This window comes from Mobula birostris, chromosome 3 (assembly GCF_030028105.1).
Source record: "Mobula birostris isolate sMobBir1 chromosome 3, sMobBir1.hap1, whole genome shotgun sequence".
NCBI lineage: Eukaryota > Metazoa > Chordata > Chondrichthyes > Myliobatiformes > Myliobatidae > Mobula > Mobula birostris.
In genome coordinates this window covers 230,841,770-230,869,509 of record NC_092372.1, presented here as the reverse complement: position 1 = coordinate 230,869,509, position 27,740 = coordinate 230,841,770, and the positions used below count along the sequence as shown (strand labels likewise).

Here is a 27,740-nt window from a genome sequence, read left to right as displayed (position 1 = left end):
GGAACATCCTCAGTGTCCGACACCCAACCCAAAACATTCCCCTTTATTTCCATTCTTAGTCAATCTTCCGTCTGTAACAGCATGTTTCCTGTAATACCATGTGGAAACGCTCGCCTTCTTATCTGGCGGGATTTGGAGCACGGGAGTGACGTTTAACAAGGGCGAATGTCACCTTCCCATTCCCTACCAATCCGACCTTATCCCACCCCCCACCCTTCACCTTCCGTCCTCCTCCCACCGGGACTGGAGTACCGAGTGTTCTGGTCACCCAGCGTGAGCGCCGAACTGTAAATCAAGAGCGACACGCTGGGAAGTAGATGGTTCACAGTTTTATTCACGCACGTACACCTCAACCTCGCACAGGGTCAGGATGCCGTAGCCACCCAGGACCACGGTGACAATCCGTCCGGGTGTGTCATGGCATAGTAGAACGGCGGTTTCTCCGCATCCCAGAGAACTGATCACTCCACAGCTGGAACAAAAATGCCACAGTGTTCAGTAAATGGAGGTAGTCACAAAGTCACTCTCGGTCCCAGGCCGCGGGTCATTTGCCCGGGAAACCCCAATAACGGTCCTCTCACCGAGACCTAACCATAGAGACTAACATACAGACCACCCACAGACAGATACCGTTCAGTGATACCCACCACAGCGACCCAGGCACAGGCTACACTGCTCATAGAGAAACCGTCCAGATCTCCGCGCCCAGACAGGATTCACACATGAACACAACCCCTCTGATGGCTCTACTCAAAGAAGAATATAACATGGTTCTCCGAAAGTACATTAAGATCTGTATTTCCCCAGGGCCTGATGGGATATGACTCAGTTTATTGGGTGCGGCAAGAGATTATACTTATGGGGCCTCGAACAAAATCTTTGGGTCCTTTCTAGACTAGGGCAAGGCTGCAGAGGATTGGAGACCAGGTAATACTGTTCTATTTTTCAAGCAGGGAAACAGGGATAATACTTGAACTATAGATCCGTGGTTCTCGCTTCTTTTTTTAGTGAGTTTTTTGGAGAGTACTCCTCGAGTTAGAATTTGTGAGAAAATGGGAAACCCTTATCTAATTAGCGACAGTCAGCATGGCTTTGTTCGGGGAAGGTGTTGTGTTACTAAATTGACTGATGGTTTCAAGGAGATGAAGAAGCTGACTGATAAAAGCGGAGTTGCGGCTGGATCTCAGGAAGACGGTTAAGCTCCCTCCTCGAGCAGATCCAAAAATCGAGATGCATGAGATCCACGGCAACTTGGCCGATTAGATTCAGAATTGGTTTGTCCATGAAGATCGGAAAGCAGTGGCCTGTGAGGCTTGTTCGGGCTGAGGTTCTCTGAGTACCGGCTTACTGCACATATCTCCATCAGGACTTCTGCTGCTTGAATATGTCGATGACATGGGCGAAAAGTTGTGCAATTTATGACGTCATGGCAGAACTTTCATATGAAGAAAGACTGGATGAACTGGGCTTGTACTCGTTGGAATTTAGAAGATTGAGGGGGGATCTGATTGAAACGTATAAAACCCTAAAGGGATTGGACAGGCTAGATGCAGGAAGATTGTTCCCGATGTTGGGGAAGTCCAGAACGAGGGGTCACAGTTTGAGGATAAAGGGGAAGCCTTTTAGGACCGAGATTAGGAAAAACTTCTTCACACAGAGAGTGGTGAATCTGTGGAATTCTCTGCCACAGGAAACAGTTGAGGCCAGTTTATTGGCTATATTTAAGAGGGAGTTAGATATGGCCCTTGTGGCTACGGGGATCAGGGGGTATGGAGGGAAGGCTGGGGCAGGGTTCTGAGTTGGATGATCAGCCATGATCATAATAAATGGCGGTGCAGGCTCGAAGGGCCGAATGGCCTACTCCTGCACCTATTTTCTATGTTTCTATGTCATAAGTTTGCAGATGTAATATTCAAACAAGTGTGATAAATGTAGTGTATGGATTTGTCCTACTCCGGTCAGTGAAGTCCATGTTCTGGTTCACGGTCCGTTCCGGGGTTTCTGGTTTTCCCTTGTTTCTGTTTGTGGGCACATGTTTCTCGTTTTAGGGCTGAGACATGAATACTTCTGCAAATCAAGGATTCCGTGCTGGACTGTTCTGTTCCCCTCCTTGTCTTTCCCCCCTCACCCGACTCTCTGCCTGGATACCTCGACTGACTCTCTGCCTGGATACCTCGGCTGACTCTCTGTCTGCTCACCTAGATTGGATACCCCGCCTGTATACCTTGCCTGTATTGCTGAAGTTTTACTGCCGGAGCAAGAACGGAGCCTTGTTAGGTCAAGATAAGGAAATGTCTTTCGTTGTGTGGAATTGTCTCCCTGTGTCCACGCCTTCGCTAGGTAAGACTGGCCGTTTGCCGCTACCTAGTGTTGGGATCTGTCTCTGTATCCACGCCTTCGCTAGGTGGGTCCGGCCGTTTGCCGCCACCTAGTGATGTGATCTGTTTTTATGTCCACGCCTTCACTAGGTGGGTCCGGCCGTTTGCCGCCACCTAGTGATGAGATCTGTCTTTGTGTCCACGCCTTCGCTATGTGGGTCCGTCCGTTTGCCGCCACCTTGTGTTGGGATCCGTCTCGTCATGTTCAGTGTTCTGTGTATGAGTCCCGGCCCTACGTCCTCTTCCCAAGGAGGGGTCCCGGCTTTGTGTTCCGTGCTGCTGCCTCTTCCAGTCCAAGGCTCAAGTCCAGTGTCAAGTCCAGTCCTATCCGAGTCCTGTCTATGTGCCTTTACCTGTCCTTGCGTTTCCCCCTACCCAGGAGTTCCACACCCAAGCCATGTCCAGTCCTGTAGCCTCGTCTTGTCCTCACCTAGTTCTGGAGTCCGAGCCCGAGACAAGTCCCAGGTTCTGGGTCCTTGCCCAGTCTCTGGCTCGGAGGCCATACCCAAGCCTCGAAGTACCCTAGACCCAAGACCCAAGACCCCAGCCTGCAGGCCTCAAAACGAAGACACCAGCATGCAGGCCTCAAAACGAAGACTCCAGCATGCAGGCCTCAAGACCAAAACCCCAGCCTGCAGGCCACAAGACCAAGACCCCAGCCTGCAGGCCTCGAGACCAAGACCCCAGCCTGCAGGCCTCAAGACCAAGAGCCAAGTCTCAAGCCCTCAAGCCTGCCTCCAAGCTCAAGCTTCAAGATCCCAAGCCTGTCTCTAAGCTTCAAGCCTCAAGACCCCAAGCCTGTCTGCAAGCCTCAAGCCTCAAGACCCCAAGCCTGTCTCCAAGCCTCAATCCTCAAGACCCCAACCCTGTTTCCAAGCCTCTAGCCTCAAGATCCCAAGCCTGTATCCAAGCGTCAGACCTCAAGACCCAAAGACTGTCTCCAAGCCTCAGGCCTCAAGACCCCAAGCCTGTTTCCAAGCCTCTAGACTCAAGATCCCAAGCCTGTCTCCAAGCCTCAGGCCTCAAGACCCCAAGACTGTCTCCAAGCCTCAAGCCTCAAGATCCCTGCCTCCAGTAGTGCAGTCATGTCATGTCCATGCCTGGTTCTGGGGCTCAAGCCCGAGGCAAGACCCAGGTTCTGGGTCCTTGTCCAGTCTCTGGCTCGGGGTGCAAACCCTAGTTTGCGTTCTTGTCCCTGCTCCTTGTCGCTATCCTGTCACGTCCCGACTCTGGTTAAGTCCTGTTCCTTGTATTTCAGTGTCTGTGTCTTGCATTTGGGTCCGCCACCAGCGCCACCACTGTGACAGGATTAGTACGTGAAAACACGGTTTTATTTCTCCCTCTCTCTGTCCGTCTATCTATTCCTCTATCTATCTATCTATCTATCTATCTATCTATCTATCTGTCTGCCTGTCTGTCTGTCTGTCTGTCTGTCTATCTATCTATCTATCTGTCTGTCTGTCTATCTATCTATCTATATTTCTATTTGTTTGTTTATCTATCTACCTATCTCTCTATATAGGCATTTATGCATCAATCTCTCTATCTACTTACTTATTCATTCAATCATGTATTGATTGATTGATTGATTGATTCATTCATTTATTTATCCATTCATTTGCTTCTTTGTTTATTTACTGTGATACGGTGTGGTATTGACCCTTTCAGACATTCGGCCAAGCTACCTAGGATTAAATCTCCTAATTTAATCCTAGTCTAATGTCAGGACAATTTATAATGCCCAATTAACCTCCCAACCCGTACCCTTGGGACTGTGGAGGGAAGCTAGAGCACCAGGGGGAAAGCCCCGCGGTCACCGGGAGACTGTACAAAGGAAGTGACGGGAATGGAACCCGTTTTGATGGGTGCTGCTGACAAGTACGCTACCATGCCACCCCTTCTTCTGCTCATTACAGAAACTTGCTATTCCTCTCCTGACAGTCCGCCACTTTCCTGCCTCCTACTACTTAGGGGTGACTAACTTCCTGCAGCTCCTATCTATCATTTCTTCAGTTTCCCGCATGAGTCGCAGGTCACTGACCTGCAGCTCCAGTTCCTTAACACGTTCTCCGAGGAGCTGCAGCTCGATACACCTGGTGCAGATCTGGTTACTCTGGAGGCTGGAGGTCTCCCAGAGTTTCCATATATCACACAAAGAATACAACAAGGATGACTAGATACATATCTCACCCAAGCCTGATGAGGCAAAACCCCCCACTTTAAACACTGGACCTCTCCAACAGGGTCTGCTCTGCTTTCCCTGTCTTATGTTTCTTCGTCTTTGCTAATCGGTGGAATGAGTAGATGGATTGTGTGCATGCGTGTTACATTCCTTTGTATGCCAGCTGATGAGAATTGCATGTTCTTGCCGATAATACCCATGCACCATCAACTTACAGGATATGAGCACATGGGACTCAAGCACTTGCGTTATATAATTCTACTGGGCGTATTCTAAGACCCAATGCTCCACCACCCCATACTCACCCCAAAAGCAACAGGGACACCGAAGAGAGGATAAATGGGCATATTTGGGAAAGGTGCACCAATATTAGAGTTACAGTCATGGAAGTCTTCAACTTGCCTAACACAATTTGGTGCAATAGTGCAGCAGGTTTTGATGGGGCAGAATTCGCGTGTCCAGGAAGGAATCTTGACACAAGTGTGAATAGGCCTACTCGAGAAGTGGTTATATTGGATTTTCTTCAATGCAAAACATGTTCAGATAAAAATATTTCATTTGGCGAGAATTTCTGAGATAGTGGCACAACGTTCTGAACAGTAGCACAGATATTGGCAAACATAGGGACAGGCGGTTTGGGAGAATATTTAACTGCGGAGGGCTAACTACAAAGGTATTTGACAGGTACATGGGAATGTAAATTTGGAACAGGTGTTTTGAAGCAAATGCAGAGCATAAATATGGAGTTGTATCCGAAGCACATACAAGATACTCTGGATAGAATTGTTCCACAAAGACAAGTAAAGAATGGACCTTGTGCCAAAGTATTAAACTGTAGCAGGGCAAAGTACACGAACATTAGGCAAGAATAAGGGAGAATTATTCAGGAGCAGCTATTTTTGGGCAAGTCCACATCTGACACGTGGAGGGCACAGAAGAAAAGACAGATATATTCTGGTCAGAGAAAGGACAGGAATGGCAAAGTAAGAGAATATTGCTGGAGGAACTCAGCAGGTCGAGCAGCATCCGTGGAAAAGATCGGTCGACGTTTCGGGCCGGAACCCTTCGCCATAGATTATTTTGTGTTGCTTTGACCACAGCATCTGCAGATTATTTTGTGTTTAAGAGAACATTGGATGTCGAGGGCATTGATGAATTTACTCAACAAGGAAAAGAGAAGTATGTAAGTCTTAGGAAGTCAAAATAAAACAGTTCCTTTGTGGATTACAAAGAAGCCACAAAAGAACTCAAGCAGGGAATTAGGAAAGACAGAGACAGAGTCCGATTAAAGAGAATCCCAGACATTCTATGCATACATCAGGAGCAATAGGATAACTAGGGAGAAGGTAGGACCAATCAAGGATAAAGGTGGGAATATCTGCTTGGATGTGGAGGCTGTGGACAAGGCCCTTCATAAGTACTTTACATCTGTATTTACCAAGTAGAAGGACGTGTACAGAGATATCAATGCCGAGAGTATTAATATAGTAGGGCATATCGAAGTAAAGAAAGGTGTAGTGTTAAGTGTCTTAAAGAAAATTAAGTTCCCTAAGTTCCCTGGGTCTGATGGGATATACCCCAGGTTATTGATAGAGGCAAGTGAAGAGATTACTGGGGCCTTGACCAATGTCATTGAGTCGTCTCTCGCCACAGGCGAGGTCCCGAAGGACTGGAAAGTAGCTGGTGTTGTCACGAACTGTATTACCTTAAGTCAGGGAAATTATAGACCATCCAATCTCACATTCGTGGTAGAAAAATTACAGGAGAAAAATTTTTTGGGATAGGATTTCTGAGCATTTGAAAAACCATGGCCTAGAGCAAGCATGGCTTTGTGCAGGCTAAGTCATGTCCTACTAACGTGGTTGAGTTTTTGTTTTCACGACCGAGAAGGATGATTGTTGGAGGTAGAGCTGAGGAAGTTATACGCATAGATTTTAGGAAGGTGTTTGACAACGCGCTTCATAGGAGTCCAATCCAGAAGACTATGATGCATGGTATCCATGTTGAATTAGCCGTTTGGATTGAGAACTGGCTTGCACATAGAAGGCAGAAAGTACTGCTGGAAGGCAGTAATTATAGCGATTCTGATTAGTGGTGCTACGCAGTGATGTCCACTGGGACCTGTACTGTTTGCGATGTTTATAAATCACTAAATGGAAATGTCCAAGGGTGGGTTACTCAGTTTGTAGATGATACGAAGCTTGGTGATGGTGTGGTAACGTAGAAGACTGACAAAGAATACGGCGTGATATAAAACATTTGCAGATGTGGACAGAGAAATGGCAAATGGAGTTTAACAAGGGTAAGTATGAAATGTTGCACCTCGGTAGGTCAAATGTAGAGACAGTACACTGGCAAGAGCCTTAGCAGTGTTGAAGAGCAAAGGCATCTAGGGGTCCAAGTTCTTAGCTCCCTGAAAGTGGCTACACAGGTTGATGGGGTGATAAAAAACGAATATGGCATTTGTGCCATATTTTTGCATTAGTCAAGGCATTGAGGTCAAAAGCCAGGAAGTAATCTTGCAAGCTTATAAAAACTTGTGAGGCAGCATATGGAGTATTACATTCAGTTCTGGTTCTTAATAGAAACATAGAAACATAGGAAATCTATAGTACAATACAGCCCTTCGGCACACAAAGCTGTACCGAACATGTCCTTACCTTAGAACTACGTAGGCTTACCCATAGCTCTCAGTTTTTCTAAGCTCCATGTACTTATCCAGGAGTCTCTGAAAAGACCCTATCATTTCTCTCTCCACCATCGCCAGCGGCAGCCCATTCCACACACGCACCACTCTCTGCGTAAAAAACTTAACCCTGACATCTCCTCTGTACCTACTTCCAAGCACCTTAAAACCGTGCCCTCTCATGTTAGCCATTTTAGCCCTGGGGAAAAGCCTCCGACTCTCCACACGATCAATGCCTCTTATAATCTTGTACACCTCTATCAGGTCACTTCTGATCCTCCGTCGCTCCAAGGAGAAAAGGCCAAGTTCACTCAACCTATTCTCATAAGACATGCTCCCCAAACCAGACATCATCCTTGTAAATCTTCTCTGCACCCCTTTTATGGTTTCCACGTCCTTCCTGTAGTGAGGCGACCAGAATTTTGCACAGTACTCCAAGTGGGGTCTGACCAGGGTCCTATATAGCTACAACATTACCTCTTGGCTCTTAAACTCAATACCACAATTGAAGAAGGCCAATGCACTGTATGCCTTCGTAACCACAAAGACAACCTGCATAGCAGCTTTGAGTGTCTTATGGACTCAGATCCGAAGATCCCGATGATCCTCCACACTGCCAAGAGTCTTGCCATTAATGCAATATTCTGCCATCATATTTGACCTACCAAAATGAACCACCTCACACTTATAAGGGTTGAACTCCATCTGCCACTTATCAGCACAGTTTTGCATCCTATCAATGCCACCTTGTAACCTCTGACAGCCCTTCACACTATCCACAACATCCTCAACCTTTGTGTCATCAGCAAATTTACTAACCCATCCTTCCGCTTCCTCATCCAAGTCATTTATAAAAATCACAAAGCGTAGGGGTCCCAGAACAGATCTCTGAGGCACAGCACTGGTCTCCGGCCGCCAAGCAGATGACCTGTCTAAACCCACTCTTTGCCTTCGGTAGGCAAGCCCGTTCTGGATCCACAAAGCAATGTCCCCTTGGATCCCATGCCTCCTTACTTTCTCGATAAGACTTGCATCGGGTACCTTATCAAATGTCTTGCTGAAATTTATATACACAACAACCTCTGCTCTTCTTTCATCAATGTGCTTAGTTACATATACTCACAAAATTCAATCGGGCTCGTAAGGCGCGACCTGCCCTTGACAAAGACATGCTGACTATTCCTAATCATATTACATCTTTCCAAATGTTCATAAATCCTGCCTCTCAGGATCTTCTCCATCAACTTACCAACCACTGAAGTAAGACTCACTGGTCTATATTTCCCGGGCTACCCCTACTCGTTTTCTTGAACAAGGGAACAACATCCGCAACCCTCCAATCCTCCGGAACCTCTCGCATCGTCATTGATGATGCAAAGATCATCGCCAGAGGCTCAGCAATCTCCTGCCTCACCTCTCACAGTAGCCTGGGGTACATCCCATCCGTTCCCGGTGACTTATCTAACTTGATGCTTTCCAAAAGCGCCAGCGCATCCTCTTCTTAAATATGTTAAGGTGATTGTCAGAAAGTACGGGAGAGTGGGTAGATATCACAGGTAATTTTTTTTACAGAGAGGGTGGTGAGAGTGTGGATTGCCTTGCCAGTGGTGATGGTAGAGGCAGATATTTGAGGGGCATTTAATAATCTCTTAGATAGGCACACGGTGATTGAAAATGAAGGACTATGTATTAGGAGTAGATTGATCTTGAAGTCAGATTAAAAGATCGGTACAGCATCATGGGTGGACGCTCTGTATTCAGCTGTGGTGTTCTATGTAATGCCCTGGTGAAGATTTCACTGCTAACGTGATGGTCTTTTTGTAGAAGCAGTGTTTGGGTTATGGATAGAAATAGCAGGTGCTTTGGAATGTGAGCCATCCAGTTAGGGGAGTGGGTATTTTTGAGTGCCTGACACCGGTGTCAGCTGGGCTTTTTGTTCGGCGGGAGATGAAGAGAGAAGACGCTGGAGAGAACCGGTCGTACGATTCCACCTGCTGGGGGACCGTGATTCGATGAAGCAAGGTGCAGAGGTCTATCGAGGATCGGTGAATATGAGTCTGGAAGAGCTGAACTCCAACTTGTGCACATTTGACTGTTTAATTATAATAAACCTTTTTTTGTTTTTCTTCTTTCTTTTCTTTACTAACCCTGAAGTTAACATTCATAAATATAATTCCTTTCATCGTATGCAGTGTGCTGTCTGTCATTTATTGGCACCGAGTTGCAACAGGGGAGCAAATTACACAACTTTCACACAAACAGTAGTTTGGGGTGGGAGAGCCGTCTCAATCTCACTGATTTGGCGGCACCCGATGTGTACCCCCTCGATTTAAGCAGCCCAAAGAAACTGGGGTTCCATATATGTTCTAGGAAAGCAGAACATTGGATTGACTCATCAGAGACTCCGATCGTCATTAACTCGTTTGGCAAACTGGCCTGTCGCCGAGCTGCATTGATGTGTGCATGTATGACTCTATTGGTTTCGAATCAGCGTCGTATTCTGGGAGAATTCGGTAGAAATGCACTCGTTTGAAACAACCCATGGTGTGTGTGTGTGTGTGTGTGTGTGTGTGTGTGTGTGTGTGTGTGAATCAGACAGAGAGAGAGAGAGAGAGAGAGAGAGAGAGAGAGCATATGTGTGTTACAGCTCATTCTTCATGCCCTATCACACGCCTTCTGACTATAAAATACTGAATCGCAGGTCACGCTTTAAAGGGGGCAGATGGCAGGCAATGAGACGAAGGAAATTGAGGAACCTCGCAGAACATCCGGAGAAGAGCTTCACTGCCATACAGAAAATACCTGCGCAGTATTTCCGACATTAATATTTTTAAAGATAGGGACAGGGATACACCAACCCCCCTGTCCACTAACCTGTCTTTCCGGTACACAGTATATCCTTGGACGTTCAGCTCCCAATGGCAGCCATCTTTTAGCCAAGTTTCAGAGATAGCTACAACGCCATACTTGCCAATCTGTAGCTGAATTTCAAGATCGTCCATTTTATTTCTTAAGGTGCATGCATTCAAATATAACATTTCCAGTACAGAATTTGTTGCTTTCTGTTTTAACTGAACCACGCCTCTGTGCCCTGTAACTCATCCCACCGGCTGTGAATAAGCTTCATCTCCTGCCTGTCCTTTCTATCATCTATTTTGCACGCTATCTTTTATTTATTTCTGTTTTTCCCTTCCTCAGCCCTGTAAGTGTTAAATATGAACACATGGAGTATAAGAAATAAGGTGGATGATCCTGTTGCACTATTACAAATTGTCAGGTATGATGTTGTTGCCATCACTGAATCGCGGCTGAAGGATGGTTGTAGTTTGGAGCTGAATGTCCAAGGTTCAACATAGTATCGGAGGGATAAGAACGTAGGCAGAGGGGGAAGGAGTGGCTCTGCTGGTAAAGAATGGCATAAAATCAGTAGATAGATGTGACATGGGTTCGGAAGATGTTGACTCCTTGTGGGTTGGGTGGGCTGAGATGTGGATCACAGATTATAACGGGAAATAGAAAAAAAGGCGTGTCAAAGGGGAAATGGCGGATTTCAACAAGAATGTTGATTGGGAAAATAAGGTTGGCAATGGATATTAAGAGAGTGAGTTTGTTGAATGCCTACGAAACAGCTATTAAGAGCAGTTTGTCTTTAAGCCTACAAGTGGATTCGCTATACTGGACTGGGTGATACCGAACGAGCCGGAGATGATTAGGGAGGTTAAGGTAAAAGAATCCTTAGGAGGCAGTGATTACAATATGATTGAGTTCAACTTGAAATTTAGCAGGGAGAGAATAGATATGACATAGTAGAGCGAAGGAAATTACAGTGGTATGAGCGAGGAGTTGGCCAATGTAAATTGGAAAGAGATGTTGGCAGGGATGACAGCTGAGTAGCAATGGCGTTCGTTTCTGGGGAAAATAAGGAAGGTGCAGGATAGATATATTCGAAAAACGAAGAAGTACTCTAATGACGAAATAGTAAAGCCGTGGCTGACAAAAGAAGTCAAAGCTAAAAGCAAAACACAGGACGTACAACAAAGCAAATATTAGTGGGAAGGTAGCGTACTGGGACGCTTTTAAAAACCTGAACTGAGCAACTAAAAGAACCATTCGCAGGGAAAAGGTGAAATATGAATGGAAGCTTGCAAACGATATCAAAGTAGATAGCAAAAGCTTTTTTCAAGCATGTGAAAGATTTGCAGTTGAATGGGAACCGAAGTGAAAAGGCTGATGATGGAGCGGTTAGCGAACATGTAGAGACAGCTTGTAGGCAGTTTCTGGGGAAGGATAGGCAGTTGATAGAGCAAAGAGGTACTCAGCGTGATGGTTTGAGATTCTAATGCAAGGGGTATCACAAACAAGGCAGATGAACTTAGAACGTAGATCAATACGTGGAAAAATAACGTTGTGGCCATTACACAGACTAAGATGTCTCGGGGCAGGAATGGTGCTGTGTCCCAGGCTTTAGATGTTTCAAAAAGGACATGGAGTGAGGCAAAAGAGGTGGGGGCATAGCATTGCCAATCAGGGATAGTGTCACGGCTGTAGAAAAGGGGAGGTCATGCAGGGATGGTGTACTGAGTTAGTGTGGGTGGATGTCAGAAACAGGAAGGGGGCAATAACTCCACTGAATGTTTTTCATAGAGCCCCCAATAGTACAGGGACGTCGAGTCTCAGATAGGGTGGCATTTTCCGGAATGGTGCAATAATAATAGGGTTGTTGTGATGGGAGATTATAGCTTTCCTAATATTAACTGACATCTCCTTAGAGATGGGGTTGAGTTTGTAAGGTGTGTCCAGGAAGGGTTCCTGGAGAAGGATAGCAGCTGACAATTTGACAGAACATTTAATTGGGGTGGAGTGAAATATGATATTGTTAGGCAGGAACTTGGGAGCATAAATTGGGAGCAGATTATCTCAGGAAGATACACGGCAGAAATGTGGCGAATGTTATGGAACATATGCATGACGTTCTGCATAGGTATGTTCCTATGAGGCAGGGAAAGGATGGTAGAGTTAAAGGACCATGGTGTACAAACGATGGGGAAAATCTAGTTAAGATGAACAGAAAAGATTACGGAATATTCAAGAAACTAGGTACTGATAGCGTTCTAGAAAATTGCAAGATTGTCATGAAGCAGTCTGATTATGAAATTAGGAGAGCTAGGATAAGTTATGGGAAGGCCTTGGCGAACAGGAGTGAGGAAAACCCCGAGGCATTCTGCAAGTATATGAAGAGCAAGAGGTTGAGCTTGTGAGAACAGGACCAATCGGGTGCGAGAGTGGAAACGTGTGCATGGAGCTGGAGAAGGGAACGGAGATACCTGAAAAGGACCTTGCCAACTATGGGGATGACTTACAGTGGACTGAAAAGCTTGAGCATATAGATATTAAGGAAGAGGATGTGCTGGAGCTTTTGAAAAACATTAAGTTAGATAAGTTGCCGGGACCGGACGAGATATACCCCAGCCTACTGTGGGAAGCGAGGGGGGAGATTGCTGAGCCTCTGGCGTTGGTTTTTACATCATCAATAGATACGGAAGAAGTACCAGAGGATTGGAGGGTTGAAAATCTTGTTCACTCCTTCAAGAAAGGGAGCAGAGTTAACCCAAGAAATTATAGACCACTGAGTCTGACTTAGGTGTTGGCAAGTTGTTGGAGAAGATCCTGAGAGGCAGGATTTATGAACATTTGGAGAGAAATAATCTATTTAGGGATAATCTGCATGGCTTTGTCAGGGGCAGGTCATGCCTTACAAGCCTGATTGAATTATTTGAGGATGTAACAAGGCACATTAATGAAGGTAGAGCAGTGCATGTAGTGTATACGGTTTTCAGTAAGGCATTTGATAAGATTCCCCATGCATGGCTCCTTCAGAAGGTAAGGAGGCATGGGACCGAAGGAGACTTTGCTTTGCGAATGAAGTATTTGCATGCCCACAGAAGGTAAAAGGTGGTGTAGATGGTTCGTATTCTGTAGGGAGGACGGTGAATAGTGCTGTTCTGTAGGGAGCTGTTCTGGGACCCGTCCACTTTGTGTTTTTTTTTATAAAAGACCTGGATGAAAAAGTGGAATGGTGGGTTAGTAGGTCTGCTGGTGCTGTGGATGGGCTAGAGGGTTGCCAGAAGTTACAGTGGTGCATTGATACCTATGCTGAGAGGTGGTAGACGGAGTTCAACCCAGATAAATGTGAAGTGGTTCATTTTTGCAGGTCAAATTTGAAGAGCGTGTATAGTATTAATGGTAAAACTCCTGTAATGTGGAGGATCAGGGAGATCTTGGGGTCCACATCCATATGACACTCAAATGAGCTACGCAGGTTGACAGTGTTGTTAAGAAGGCATATTGTGCTTTGGCATTCATCAACCCAGCGATTGAGTTCATGAACCGTGATGTAATGTCACAAATACGTAAGACCTTGATTATATCCCACTTGGAGAACTGTGTTCATTTCTGGTCACCTCAACTACAGGAAGAATGTGGATAATATAGAAAGAGTGCAGAGGATATTTACAAGGATGTTGCCTGGATTGGAGAGCATGGCTTATGACAGTAGGTTGAGTGAACTTGGGCTTTTCTGCTTGGAGCAATGGAGTATGGGAGGTGACCTGATAGAGCTGTATGCGATGTTGAGAGACATTGGTCGCGTGGATAGCCAGAGGCTTTTTGCCAGGGTTGAAGTGGATAACACGAGGGGGCACAGTTTTAAGGTGCATGGAAGTAGGTTCAGTGGGGACGTCCATAAGACCATAAGATATAGGAGCAGGAGTAGGCCATTCGGCCCATCGAGTCTGCTCCGCCATTCAATCATGGGCTGATCCAATTCTTCCAGTCATCCCCACCTCCATGTCACCTTTGATGCCTTGGCTAATCAAGAACCTATCTATCTCTGCCTTAAATGCACCCAATGACTTGGGCTCCACAACTGCTCGTGGCAACAAATTCCATAGATTTAACACGATCTGGCTAGAGCAATTTCTCCACAGCTCTGTTCTAAGTGGTCGTCCTTCAATCCTGAAGACGTGCCCTCTTGTCCTAGAATCCCCTAACTTTGCCATATCTAATCTGTTCAGACCTTTTAACATTCAGAATGTTTCAATCATATCCCCCCTCATTCTCCTGAACTCCAGGGTTTACAGACAAAGAGCTGCCCATTGTTCCTCATACGGTAACCCTTTCATTCCTGGAATCATTCTTGTGAATATTACCCTTTCCAGGGGTCAGGTTTTCACACAGGGAGTGGAGGGTGCGTGGAATGTACTGCCAATGACAGTGGTAGAAGCAGATAAGATAGGTAGACGGTACTCAAGAAAAATAGAAGGCTATGCAGTAGGGTAACTCTAGGCAGTTTATAGAGTAGGTTGCATGGTCTGCACAACGTGTGGGCCGAAGGGCCTGTAAAGTGCTGCAGCTATCTACCTTCTATGGTCTAAAAATAAAAAAGAAATGAGAGTGGATATAGGACCGCTAGAAAACGATGCCGCAGAAATAAGAATGGACAGGGAGGTGGCAGATGAACTTAATAAGTATTTTGTATCAATCTTACTGTTACAATGGAGATGGTGCTCAAAAAACTGAACCTTAGGGTTCATAAGTCACACAGATTTGCTGAACTGCACCTTATGGTTCTGAAAGAGATAGCGGTAGAGATTTGGGGGGGGGGCATTATAAATGATCTTTTAAAAATCATTGGGTACTGGCATAGTGCCAGAGGACTGGAAAATTGAAAATGTGATTGCACTCTTTAAGAAAAGAGGAAGGCATCAAAAAGGAAATTATTACCCAGTTAGCCTGACCTCAATAGTCGAGAAGATGTTGGAATCAATTGCGATGGACGACTTTATCTGGTACTTGGACATACAAGAGAAGACAGGACAAAGTCAGCATGGTTTCCTGAAGGAAAATCCTGTCTGACCGTCCTGTTGGAATTCCCTGAGGAGATTATAGGTAGGAAAGATAAAATGAGTGCAGTAAATGTTGTATACTTGGACTTTCAGAAGGCCTTTGACAAGGTGGCACACATGAGGCTGCTTACCAAATTAAGAGTTTATGGCAGTACGGACACGTTACTGGCATGGTTAGGGCATTGGATGATTGGTACAAAGCAGCGAGTGAGAATAAAAGGGTCCTTTTTCTGCTTGGCTGCCAGTGACTAGTGATGTTCCATAGGGATTGGTGTTGGGATCGCTTCTTTTTATGCTATATATCAGTGATTTAGATGATAGAATAGATGGCTTTGTTGCCAAGCTTGCGGACGATACAAAGATTGCTGGAGGTGCAGGTTGTGTTGAGGAAACAGGTAGGCTGCAGAAGGTCTTAGACAGATTGGGAGAATGGGCAAGAAATTGGCAAAGGACACTCAATGCTGGAAAATGCATGGTTATGCACTTTGGTAGTAGAAATAAATGTGCGGACTATTTTCTAAACGGGGAGAAAAGTGAAAAAATCTGAGATGCAAAGAGGCTTGGGTATCATTGCGCAGAAGGTCCTAACAGCTAACTTGCAGCTTGAGTCGATGGTGAGGAAGACAAATGCAATGTTAATATTCATTTCAAGTAGTCTGGAATACAAGAGCAGGGTTGTGATTCTGAGGCTTTATAAGACACCACCTTCAGTATTGTGAACAGTTTTGGGCTCCTCATCTAAGAAAAGATGTGCTGGCTTTAGTGTGGGTTTGCAAGAGGTTCACAAGGATGATTCCAGGTATGAAAGGTTTATTATAGTAGGAACGTTTGATGCCTCTGTGTCTGTAGTCGCAGGAATTTACAAGTGTGAAGTGGGGTGGTGGTGGTGGTATCTCCTTGAAACCTTTCGAATGTGGAAAAGCCGCGACAGGGTAATGTGGGAAGAATATTTGCCATGGTGTGGTGGTGGGGGGGGGGGGGGGAGGGGTGGATCTGGGTCCAGAGGACACAGCTTCGGGATAGAGGGACGTCCATTTAAAGCAGAGGTGCGGAGAGATTTCCAGCCAGAGCGTGGTGAATTTGTGGAATTTATTCAACATTCAGCTGTGGAGACCAGGTTACTGGGTATATTTAAGGCAGAGCTTGTTAGTTTCTTGATTGGACACGGCATTAATGCCTGCGGGGAGAAAGTCGGGGAGTGGGTTTAAGCAGGGGAAAAATGATCTGCCATGTATTGATGGACCCAATGGCCTATTTCTGCTCCTCTGTCTTCTGGTCATATGGTCTTTTTATTCTTCTCCATTGCGCGGCTCTCAGGTCCTACCGAGGCGTTCCGGACACTGAGACCTTCGTGACCAGAAACTATGAGCCATGAACTACCTCCCACACACTTACACTTTGCCCTCAGCATGGCGACCCACTGAATATCCGACGATGACCTTTGCGTTCTTCAAGCGATCCCAGCAGCAGTCGCCCCTGTTCGTAATCTTCACCAGAAACACCCTTTCCACGGTGAACAGGTCAACGCTCCACCACGGCTGCAATTCAGCGTTGGTGTGAGTGCACGAAAGGTTGTGGTAGTAAGGATTCTTATTCCCGTCGATGGCTCTGTCTGCCACTCCGCCATATCCAGTGCTGGACTGGATGGCCCTTCCTCGGAGCGCCACATTCCCTACAAACACAAAACGCCACCAGTTCGTATCATGCTAGAACGGAAGCTGCTCCCCAACTGATGAAGATTCATTATAGCAAAAGAGGACGGTGCCGGTGGATCACAGCTGAATCACCTTCCAGATTTTCAATAGGAGCTCACTTCTGTAAAACACCGTCACCGTGAAAGTGACAGGTCACTCTTACTGATAAGCCAGAGGGAAAGAAACCGCGTTGGGACCTGGTAGGGATGTATTAAGAAACCATAGCGGCGGCGTGATTCAACGGGCAGTGCTGCCGCCTCACTCTCTGCATATTGGCCTGTGTTCGGAGCTGCGCTGCTATGGTGTTTACACATTTTTCCGTGATTGGGTGGGTTTCTGTTTTCTACCTACCTTCATCAAGATCTCCGGGTCAGCAGGTTAATATGTCGCCCGAGTGAGCGGAATAATCTGGGAAAATTGATGTGAATATTGAGAGAATGGAAATGGATTCGTGTCGTGTTAATAAAAGTTGGTTGGGTTGGTAGTGGTCGTCAAGTGCTAAATGGGCTGGAACTCGTGTCTCAACGCAACGTGGCTCTGTAAAATACCCTTTTTATTGCCTGTTAATATTACGGTATTAGTATTATTTTGTGATATATGTACTCTGTTTGGCATCTGTTATTCCTAGAACAACTTTGCTTAGTTTAGTTGTATGCATGTGTACATTTTCATTGATTAACCTGTAATTGAATTTGAACTTGAAATGCACTACGTTCAATATTCAAAGTACATTTATTAACAAGGTATATACAACCCCGAGATTTATTTTCTTGGGGGAAATTACAACAAATACAAAAGTAGAATCGAATCAATTGAAAGACGGCCTCCAGGAGAACGCACTAACGACTTCGGAAGCATTCCAGCTTAACTCTGTGTTGACAACATACTCCCATTTGCCCCTTTCAAATAGCTGTTACCCCTTCAGCACAGTTGTCCCTTCACCTGATATGCTACCTTAACATCTCATCCAACACGACCACGTCCCGTCTCCGAAATCCGTCTCTGTTCACCAGATGTCATCACCTTATTTATAGGCTCTTCTAAGAACCATAGAACACTACAGCAGAGAAAACAGGCCATTCTGCCCTTCTAGTCTGTGCCTAAACTTTACTCCGCTGCTCCCATTGACCTGCACCCAGTCCATAACCCTCCAGACCTCTCCCATCCATGTAGCTATCCAATTTGTTCTTAAAAGTTAAGGGTGAGCCCGTATTTACCACGTCAGATGGCTGCTCATTCCACACTCCCACCACCCTCCGAGTGAAGAAGTTCCCCCTAAACCTTTCCCCTTTCACACTAAAGCCATATCCTCTCGTATTTATCTCTCCTAATCTAAGTGGAAAGAACCTACTCGCATTTACTCTGTCTAGACCCCTCATAATTTTGTAAACCTCTATCAAATCTCCCCTCATTCTTCTAAGCTCCAAGGAATAAAGTCATAACCTGTTCAATCTTTCCCTGTAACTCAACTCCTGAAGACCCTGCCACATCCTAGTAAATCTTCTCTGCACTCTTTCAATCTTACTGATATCCTTCCTATAGTTAGGTGACCAGAACTGCACACAATACTCCAAGTTTGGCCTCACCAATGTCTTATACAACCTCACCATAACAGCCCAACTCCTATACTCAATACTTTGATTTATGAATGCCAGGATACCAGAAACCTTCTTTACAACCCTGTCTACCTGTGACGACACTTTCAGAGAATTATGTATCTGAATTCCCAGATCCCTTTGTTCTTCCGCACTTCCCAGTGCCCTACCATTTACTGTATATGTCCTACCTTGATTTGTCCTTCCAATATGCAACACCTCACACTTGTCTGCATTAAATTTCATCTGCCACTTTCTGGCCCGTTTTTCCAGTTGGCCCAGAACCCACTGCAAACTTTGAAAGCCTTCCTGACTGTCCATAACGCCTCCAATCTTAGTGTCATCAGCAAACTTGCTGATGCAATTTACCACATTATTGTCTAAATCATTGATATAGACAGCAAACAGCAATGGTCCCAGCACAGATCCCTAAGACACACCACTAGGCGTAGGCCTCCAGTCTGAAAAGCAATCAACCACTACCACTCTCTGTCTTCTCTCACGCAACCAATTTCGAATCCAGTTTAAAACCTCTCCATGGATACCTAGTGTCTGAACCTTCTGAACTAACCTCCCATGTAGAGGACCTTGTCAAAGGCCGTCGACAACATCCACAGCCTTTCTTTCATCTACTTTCTTGGTAACCTCCTCGAAAGATCCTACAAGATTCGTTAAGCACGATCTACCACGCACAAAGCAATGTTGACTATCCTTAATCAGCCCTTGGCTGTCCAAATACTTGTATATCCGACCTCTCAGAACACCTTCCAATAATTTACCTACTACTCATGTCAGGCTTACCAGCCTGTAATTACCTGGTTTACATTTGGAGTCTTTTTTAAACAACGAAACAACATGAGCTACCTTCCAATCCTCCGGCACCATACCCGTGGCTAAGGATATTTTAAATATTTCTGCCAGGGCCCCTGCAATTTCTACACTAGTCTCTCTCAAGGTCCGAGGAAATATCATGTCAGGCCTGGGGGATTTATCTACCTTTATTCGCTGTAAAGCAGCAAGCACCTCCTCCTCTTTAATCTCTGTATGTTCCATGACACTACTGCTTGTTTCCCTTCCTTCCATATACGCTATGTCAGTTTCCTGAGTAAATACTGATGCAAAAAAAAAAAAACTGCTTAAGATCTCCCCCATCTCATGAGGCTCCACACATAGACGACCACTCTGATTTTCTAGGGGACCAACTTTGTCCCTTACTATCCATTTACTCTTAATATACTGTAGAAACCCTTAGGGTTTTATTATTATCTCCCAAAGCAACCTCATGTCTTCTTTTTGCCTTCCTAATTTCCTCCTTTAGTATTTTCTGACATTTCCTATACTCTTCAAGTACCTGATTTGTTCCTTGTTGCCTGTACCTGTTTCATACCTCTCTATTTTTCTTAACCAGATCGCCAATATCCCTTGAAAACTACGGTTCCCTATGCCTGTTAACTTTGCCTTTAATCTTGGCAGGAACATGCAAACTCTGCGCTCTCAAAATTTCGCCTTTGAAGGCCTTCCACTTACTGAACACGTCCTTACCAGAAAACAACTTATCCCAATCCACTCTTCCTGGATCGTTCTCATTTCCACAACATTGGCCCTTCTCCAATTTAGAACCTCAACTCGAGGACTAGACCTATCCTTATCCGTAATTAACTTGAAACTAATAACATTATGGTCACTGGACCCAAAATTTTCGCCTACACATACTTCTGTCACCTGACCTGTCTGGTTCCCTAATAGGAGATCAAGTGTTACATCCTCTCTCGTAGGTACCTCTATATATTGATTTAGAAAACTTTCCTGAACACATTTGACAAATTCAAAGCCATCTAGCCCTTTCACAGTGTGGGAGTCCAAGTCAATATGTGGAAAGTTAAAATCCCCTACTATTAGCAGTAAGGAGGAAAGAGAAGGTGGCGGCACGACGCAGCGCGCGCGGCCGTTCAGAATGAATACCAATATGTGTAACTAGGGGGTTCCGTGCACAATCCGGATTTGATGGGGACAGCCGTGAGAAAGCGCAGAGGAACATCTGGAGTAACACTCACAACACGCTGGAGGACTCCAGCGTGTTGTGAAGGTTCCTTAACCCCAGCATCTAAAGAGTATTTTGTGTTAACTTCTGAAATGCCTGCTTCTCTGCCGCTGCTACTGTGCGATCGAGAATCTCCGGAGACGAAGGCCCCAAATCCTCGGCCTTGCGTATCGCCTGTTGCCAGGTCCGGGGTCGAAACGCTCGGCAGAGATGGTGCTCGGTGCTCGGTGTCGAAGAGATGATCGGAGGCTCGGAGTTTTCCGACGGACTCGGAGTCGGACTGTGGTCAGATGCTTCCGGAATGCTGCATCGGCTAGTCGGCGGCGCTGGAGGTTTACCGTCTGCGTGAGATGATGGGACTTTCGCGAGATTCTGAGACTTTTACTGTGCCATGGTCTGTTCTTATCAAATTATGGTATTGCTTTGCATTGTTGTAACTATATGTTACAATTATGAGGTTTTTGTTAGTTTTTAAGTCGGTTTGTCATGTGTTTTCGTGGTATCATTCTGGAAATACATTTTTATCATTTCTTAATGCATGCATTACTAAATGACAATAAAAGGAGACTGCGTGTCCTCATAATCATAATCATAATCATATTACAACTTTCTGTTTCTTACATCCGTCTGTTATCTCTCTACAGGTTTGCTCCTCCAATTTTCTCTGTTGGGCAGTCTATCATACAACCCTATTAGTGTGATCACACCTTTCAGGTTCCTCAGCTCCACCCATATGGCTTCTATAGACAAGCCCTCCAGGAAGTTCGGTCTGCTCACAGCTGTGATATATTCCCTGACAAGTAATGCCACTCCCCACCCTTTCATTCCCTCCCGCCACCATCACGTCTGAAACAACGGAACCCCGGATCTGGAGCGGGAGGAGAGAGAGCAGCGCGCCGCGCGTGCGCAGCCCTCCGGTGAAAATGATATAGTATCCGTTATATAGGGGCTGTGGACAATTCTGACTTGATGGAGACAGACGTGAAAGCACAGTGGAACATCTGGAGAAACCTCTGAAACGCAAATTCGCTGCTGTTGTTATTGCGCGATCAAGAATCTTCCGGAGGGAAGGCCTCAAAATCACCGGCTTTGCCTGCTGTTGGCGACCGAGATTGAGGTCGAATCGTTCGTATAGAAATGGCGCTCGGTACTCGGTGTCGGAGAGCTGATCGGAGGCTTGAAGTTTTCGGACGACTCAGAATTGGACTGCAGTCGGGCATGGCAGAGAGAGGTTTTCTTCCTTCTCCCGTCTGCGTGAGATGTGGGACATCTGAGAGACTTCCAACTTTTTACTGTGCTCATGGACTTCTTCATCAAGTTATGGTATTGTTGCACTGTTGTAACTATATGTTATAATTATGTGGTTTTGTTAGTTTTTTCAGTCTTGGTCTGTCCTGTGTTTTATGACATCATACCGGAGGAAATATTGTTTCATTTCTTAATGCATGCATTACTAAATGACAATAAAAGAGGACTGCGTGTCTTCATAATCTAATCTAATTAAGCTGCCAGTCTTGCCCCTCCTGCAACCAAGTCTCACTAATAGCAATAATGTCGTAATCCCACGTGCCAATCCACACCGTAAACTCATCTGCCTTACCTACAATACACCTTACACTGACATAGATGTATCTGAGAACTTTCTATCACGTACAAACTTTTGATTGCCGTCTATACATGCAGTCCTCGCATGACCTTTATCCTCCTCCACCTCACTATCCGCTCTAACACTCTGGTTCCCCTCCCCCTGCAAGTCTAGTTTAAACCCCCCGGAGCAGCACTAGCAAACCTTCCTTAGTCCCCCTCCAGTTCAGGTGCAACCCATCCCGTCGGAAGAGGTACCACCACCCCCGGAACAAGGCCCAATTGTCCAGAAAGATGAAGACCCCCCTCCTGCACAAATTCTTTTGCCACATATTTAGCTGCAATATCTTCCGATTTCTAGCCGCCTGTCCTTCAACTTTGCACCTGACTCCCTAAACTCTCTTTGCAGGGCCTCTTCCTCCTTCCTATCCACGTCATTGGTCCCTACATGGACCACGACATCTGGCTGCTCACCCTCCTTCCTGAGAATACCGAGAACTCGATCCGAAATCTGAACTTCTCGCTAACCCTGGGTGAAGCGGCCCAGAACTTTCACTTTGTCAGTGCGGATGCCACAGGTCGTTTCTCATTGTGGTATCCCTGTCCTGCCATGCTATCCCGCCTTTGTTCTATCTAACAGTTCCACCGACTACTCGCAACCCCCCCAACCAGAAACAGAGCTAGATCGTCTCATATCCAGCTCAATTCGTCTGATCTGACCAGCGATCGTCCTTTCTAAAGAACCTCCCCTTCCCACCGGGGCGGACGCACCTCTCCTGAATCCTTAGCCCAGCCACTCGGTAGCCGTGATGTTGTCCGAGACCTCCGCCCCCAACCCGGATTCTAGCAACAGCTGGCCTGGTCTGGCCTTCCTCTCCAGGACAGTCTGAGTCTGGAGCACGGGACGCGGCGACCACATTCCAGTGGATCCCAGGACCGGGCTCTCAGATGTTCCGAAAAGCTCCACAACACTGTCCTCGGAACGATCGGAACCTCCCGGGAATGGGTCGGGGTTATTGGGTGGCTGTTGAATGGGTGTGCATGTGTATGTGTGAGTGGGTGGATTCACCGGAACTTTGCTCCATCTGAATAGAAATGCGGCTGAGCAAACATTCCACACAGTCCCGTCCCGATGCTGAGATCTCTCCGTGTACGGAAGTGAATCGGAAATACATACACACGGAATGAACCGAATGAAGGAGAGATCGCACGCTGTGAGACACTGAGCACACGGAGGATGAAAACAGCTTGTCTTACCACATCTCCAAGCGCCAGCAGTTAAGCAAACAGCCTGAATAATCCAAACCACTGCCCTCATCACGGCGACCCGCAGCAAGTGAATTGACAGTTAAAGCTGAAACCTTGCAGAAGATGGAAACCTGAAATAAAACCGGAAGTACTGGAAATGTTCGGGATGTCTGCGTGAAAGAAGATGAGTTAACGTATCCGTCCGACATTCTATTTCCGACCCGCAGTGAGGAGGCACTGTATTGGGACTTCACTCCGTATCTATCCCGTGCCCCGGGAGTTTGTAATGGAACAGCACAGAGGTAGCTTATAATCAGTGTATAAAGTACGCCCGGGAGTGTTTGACTGGGCTGTGCAGATAAAAGCCTCACTCTGTTCATACCTCTAGCACTAGGAACATGACGGGGCGGTGTAAAGGGACCTGGAGTTCTGCACACTAAGATGTCAAATCCTGCTCTGCTTGGTGGACAGTTCAAAGGATCCATCATTTACTCGCACCGCCCATCTGCGCATATATTCGTCCGTGGTCTCCCGGAATGGCCTGCTCGTCATTTAGTTCTAGTATTTTCCAGTCACTTTTTTCCATCCCAACTCCTCTTTTAGTTTCACGCCCACACTTTCGACTCTGAAAGAAACCCTGCTGCATTAAACACCGTTTCTTATTTTCTCCCACCGGCCGTCCTTTCTGTCCTGACCTCTCTTGGCCGTTCACGCTATTTGCAGCATTTTCCCGGGCCCGCTGACGCTCCAGAGATGTTCTGGGACTGATTTAGTTTCAGGTAGACCTTTCTGCTCTCCTGATCTGACAACTGTCAGCTTGCATTTCCCCCCTGTTTACTGAGAATTTATAAGGCATTGGTGAGACCACAGCTGAAGTACAGTGAGCAGTTCTGGGTCCCATACCTAAAAAGAATGTAAGCAACACACATCAGAGTTGCTGGTGAACGCAGCAGGCCAGACTGCATCTCCAGGAATAGGTACAGTCGACGTTTCGGGCCGAGACCCTCGTCAGGACTAACTGAAAGAAGAGCTAGTAAGAGATTTGCTGGTAGTGGAGAGGGTCCAGAGGAGGTTCACGAGCACGATCCCGAGAATGGAAGGGCTAACGTACCAGGGATATTGAGTTGTTCTGGGCCTATACTCTCCGGAATTCAGAATGGGTGGGGGGGGGGGGGTGCGATTGGTCACATTGAAACCTATTGAATATTGAAAGGCCTCGACACAGAGGCCGAGGATGTCTCCTAAAATGTGGGAGTCTCGAAGCAGAGGGCACAGCCTTAGAAGAGGGTGCCCCTTAGAACAGAGATGAGGAGACGTGGTGAATCTATGGAATTAACTGTCATGGACGGCTGTCGAGACTAATACCTTGGGAATATTTAAAGTGAACTTGTTTTTATTAGTAAGGACGTCAAAGTTCATGGGGAGAATGCAGCAGAATGGGGTTGAGAGACATAGTAAATCAGCAATGTTGGAATGGCGTGAGCAAACGTGGCCTCATTCTTTCCGATGCCTTATGATCTTATCATCTTATATTTGATGCATCGTCCTTTTCCTGGACAATGTTAAGAGTAACTGAACTATGCAGCCAGCACCCATTCCATTTTCCCGATTGAAGCCGAATGGACGCTCTAGTGTCAAGTCTCTGCCAATTATCTCTATACCCCCTTCCTTCAATTCTTTAGTCCACTTGCTCTGCAGCGTTACTCCTCTGTCATTGCGAATGTTTTTCAGTTCTGATGAAATCATATCTGGCACTTGTATTGCGCAATATAACCCCTTTCCTACACAAAGGGAGCAGCGAAATATCCTGCTTTCAGTTCTTTGGAAAGTTCCATTCTCCGTTTAAAGTCGTGAACCGTTGTCCCTGCTTATATCACACTAAGAGCTGGGATACGCTCTATTGGACACACTGGCGATGGGGTATGATGAGACTAGTGGACTCCTCCGTCACTATGAAAAGAAAAGTCCTTACAAGTACTGAAATGAACGCACTGATGTACTTGTAAGGACTTGTAAGGACGCATTTAACCCTAATGCTTCTGCCTCATTTTTCGAGAATCCGTGTCCGATTCCGATCTCTGGAACTGTGGCCAGTTGACACTTTGACCAACTCTCCACCCACTCATCCAATTACTCTTCAGCATTATCGTAATCCCCATCCTCATTTCGCCATGCAGGGCACTGCAGGCACCCACCAGTCTGCTTTTAATAAAAACCTGTCTCGTAAATCCCCTTTACCATTGACGCAATTCACCTTAAAAGATGCCATCTCCGATTTCACACTTCCATCTTGGGAAAAAGCTCTGACTCTATTTTTCCTTCATTTATACACTCGTCCGGTCACCCCTCCAGCTCTGAAGCCTTAGAGAAAGCAATCGAAGTCTATCAAACCTCTACTTTTGCTAAAACCCACCAATCCAGGCAACTTCCAGGTGAACCTCTGCTGCACCCTCTCTATAACCTCCGTTCCTCGAATGCGTATCCAGTAATGAACGCAATGCTCCAATTAAGGTCCATCCAATGTTTTATACAACGTGAATTGCCGGCTATTATGCTCAGCACCCCTGTCCAATCAACGAAAGTGTATCGTGCACTTGCTTACCACTGCATCTACTTTTGTTGCCAATTTCTACAGTTCTTGCCTACTTCAATGCTCCCAAAGATCTGCCTAAACTTTCACCTGATGTGAAATCCGCAGAGAATGGGAATCACTGCCCACTTCAGTTTGACAAAGATGCTTCCTGTCCTGTCCATTCCAATTTCTCTCTTCTGAAGATGGTACAGGAGCTTGCAAGCCTGGATAACGGGTAAAAGAACATATTTTCTCTATTGCTATCAGACCTCTGAACCAGTGAACCCTTTCCATTCCCTTTCCTGCGCGTTTATCATCCCCATTACTGGTGCTCGAACTTCACTGATTTCCTGTGCAAGACATTGAAAGTGGACACTTTGAACCATGCCCCCAACATACATACACACACAAACACAAACACATACACGACCACTTCTTGTCCATTCCACGCCACAGCCCAGCGCATTCGTCAGATACGGAGTTACCGAAAAAGGAAACCTACAGAATATAGAATGCCGCTCACCTCCCAGCGGATCCTCGGAGGAGTGCGCAGTATCCAATTGCTGCTAATTTTTGTAGGGAGGCCCAAATACGCCTCATAACACAACGGGTCATCGTCAGTCGTCTCAGTTTCCGGTTTGTCTGACGTCAGCCGTGCTGAGGGAGGTGCGATCACTTTTGGTCACACCATTGGTGGCTCCGGTTTAACTGCCGACACAGACTAAGGAAATACAAAACGAGAACGAGAACGAGAGAGAGAGAGAGAGTGAGAGAGAGACACACACACACACACACACACACACACACACACACACACACACACACACACACGGAGACGGACGGACGGACGCTCCAGCCTGTCCCCACCGTCAAGAGCCACGACCCCAGCCTGTCTCCAAGGTCAAGAGCCAAGACTCCAGCCACGTCCTGTCCGGTAGCCATGTCATGTCCTTGCCTACTTCTGGGGTCCGAGCCTGAGGCAAGACCCAGGTCCTAGGTGCATGTCCAGTCTCTGGCTCGGAGTTCAGGCCCAGGCTCCTAGTTCGTTATGATTATGATTATAAGGGCACGCAGTCCCCTTTTATTGTCATTTAGTAATGCATACATTAAGAAACGATAAAAATGTGTTACCAGAATGATATCACGAAAACACATAACAAACCGACTTAAAAACTAACAAAAACACATAATTATAACATATAGTTACAACAGTGCAAAGCAATACCGTAATTTGATAAGAACAGACCATGGCACAGTAAACGTCTCAGAGTCTCTCAAAGTCCCATCATCTCACGCAGAGGGTAAACCCCCAGCGCCGCCAACTTGCCGATGCAGCAACCCGGAAGCATCCGACCCCAATCCGACTCCGAGTCCGTCCGAAAAACTCCGAGTCTCCGACCACCTATTCGACACCGAGCACCGAGCACCATCTCTGCCGAGCGTTTCGAACCCGGCCCCGACAACAGGCTATACGCAAAGCCGAGGATCTGGGGCCTTCGTCTCCGAAGATTCTCAATCGCACAGTAGCAGCGGCAGCGAAGCAGGCATTTCAGAAGTTGCTCCAGATGTTCCACTGCGCTTTCACGGCCGTCCCCATCAAATCCGGATTGATGCATGGCCCCCTAATTACATATACTAATATTCAAACGGAACGCCGCGAGCGCTGCGTCGCGCCGCCATTTTCTCCTCCCCGCTTGTTCATAGTTCGTTGTCTGGGTTCCCTGTGTCTTGTCCATGTCCTAGCCCAAGTCTGCGTTCTTGTCCCTGCTCCTCGTCTGTATTCTGTAACGTTGCTACTCTAGTCGAGTCCTGTTCCTCGTACTTCAGTGTCTGTGTCTTGCATTTGGGACTGTTCC

The 27,740-nt window shown here is 46.3% G+C and overlaps 1 protein-coding gene across 2 annotated transcripts; it reads right to left on the bottom strand.

The window, feature by feature from the left end:
* Positions 1–314: 314 nt before the first annotated feature.
* On the bottom strand, positions 315–26,492 carry LOC140195645 (fucolectin-4-like). Of its 2 annotated transcripts, none has more exons than XM_072254332.1 (4): positions 26,408–26,492; positions 23,322–23,443; positions 16,546–16,822; positions 315–472 (listed from the first exon to the last, which is right to left on the bottom strand). In XM_072254332.1, the coding sequence occupies exons 2-4, from the start codon at positions 23,380–23,382 to the stop codon at positions 331–333; spliced, it is 480 nt and encodes a 159-aa protein (XP_072110433.1). In that variant the 5' UTR covers positions 23,383–23,443; positions 26,408–26,492; the 3' UTR covers positions 315–330. The 2 variants fall into 2 exon arrangements, with proteins under 2 accessions (XP_072110433.1, XP_072110434.1); XM_072254333.1 differs by having other exon boundaries at positions 26,387–26,466.
* Between the last annotated feature and the right edge of the window lie 1,248 nt (positions 26,493–27,740).

Excerpts from the sequence above, each read along its gene's own strand:
- LOC140195645 (XM_072254332.1), bottom strand. The coding sequence starts at position 23,382 with ATGAGGGCAGTGGTTTGGATTATTCAGGCTGTTTGCTTAACTGCTGGC. Across the intron at positions 16,823-23,321 it reads TGCTGGCGCTTGGAGATGTG|GGAATGTGGCGCTCCGAGGA; the intron begins GTAAGACAAGCT and ends TTGTGTTTGTAG. Across the intron at positions 473-16,545 it reads CGCCATGCTGAGGGCAAAGT|CTGTGGAGTGATCAGTTCTC; the intron begins GTAAGTGTGTGG and ends TTTTTGTTCCAG.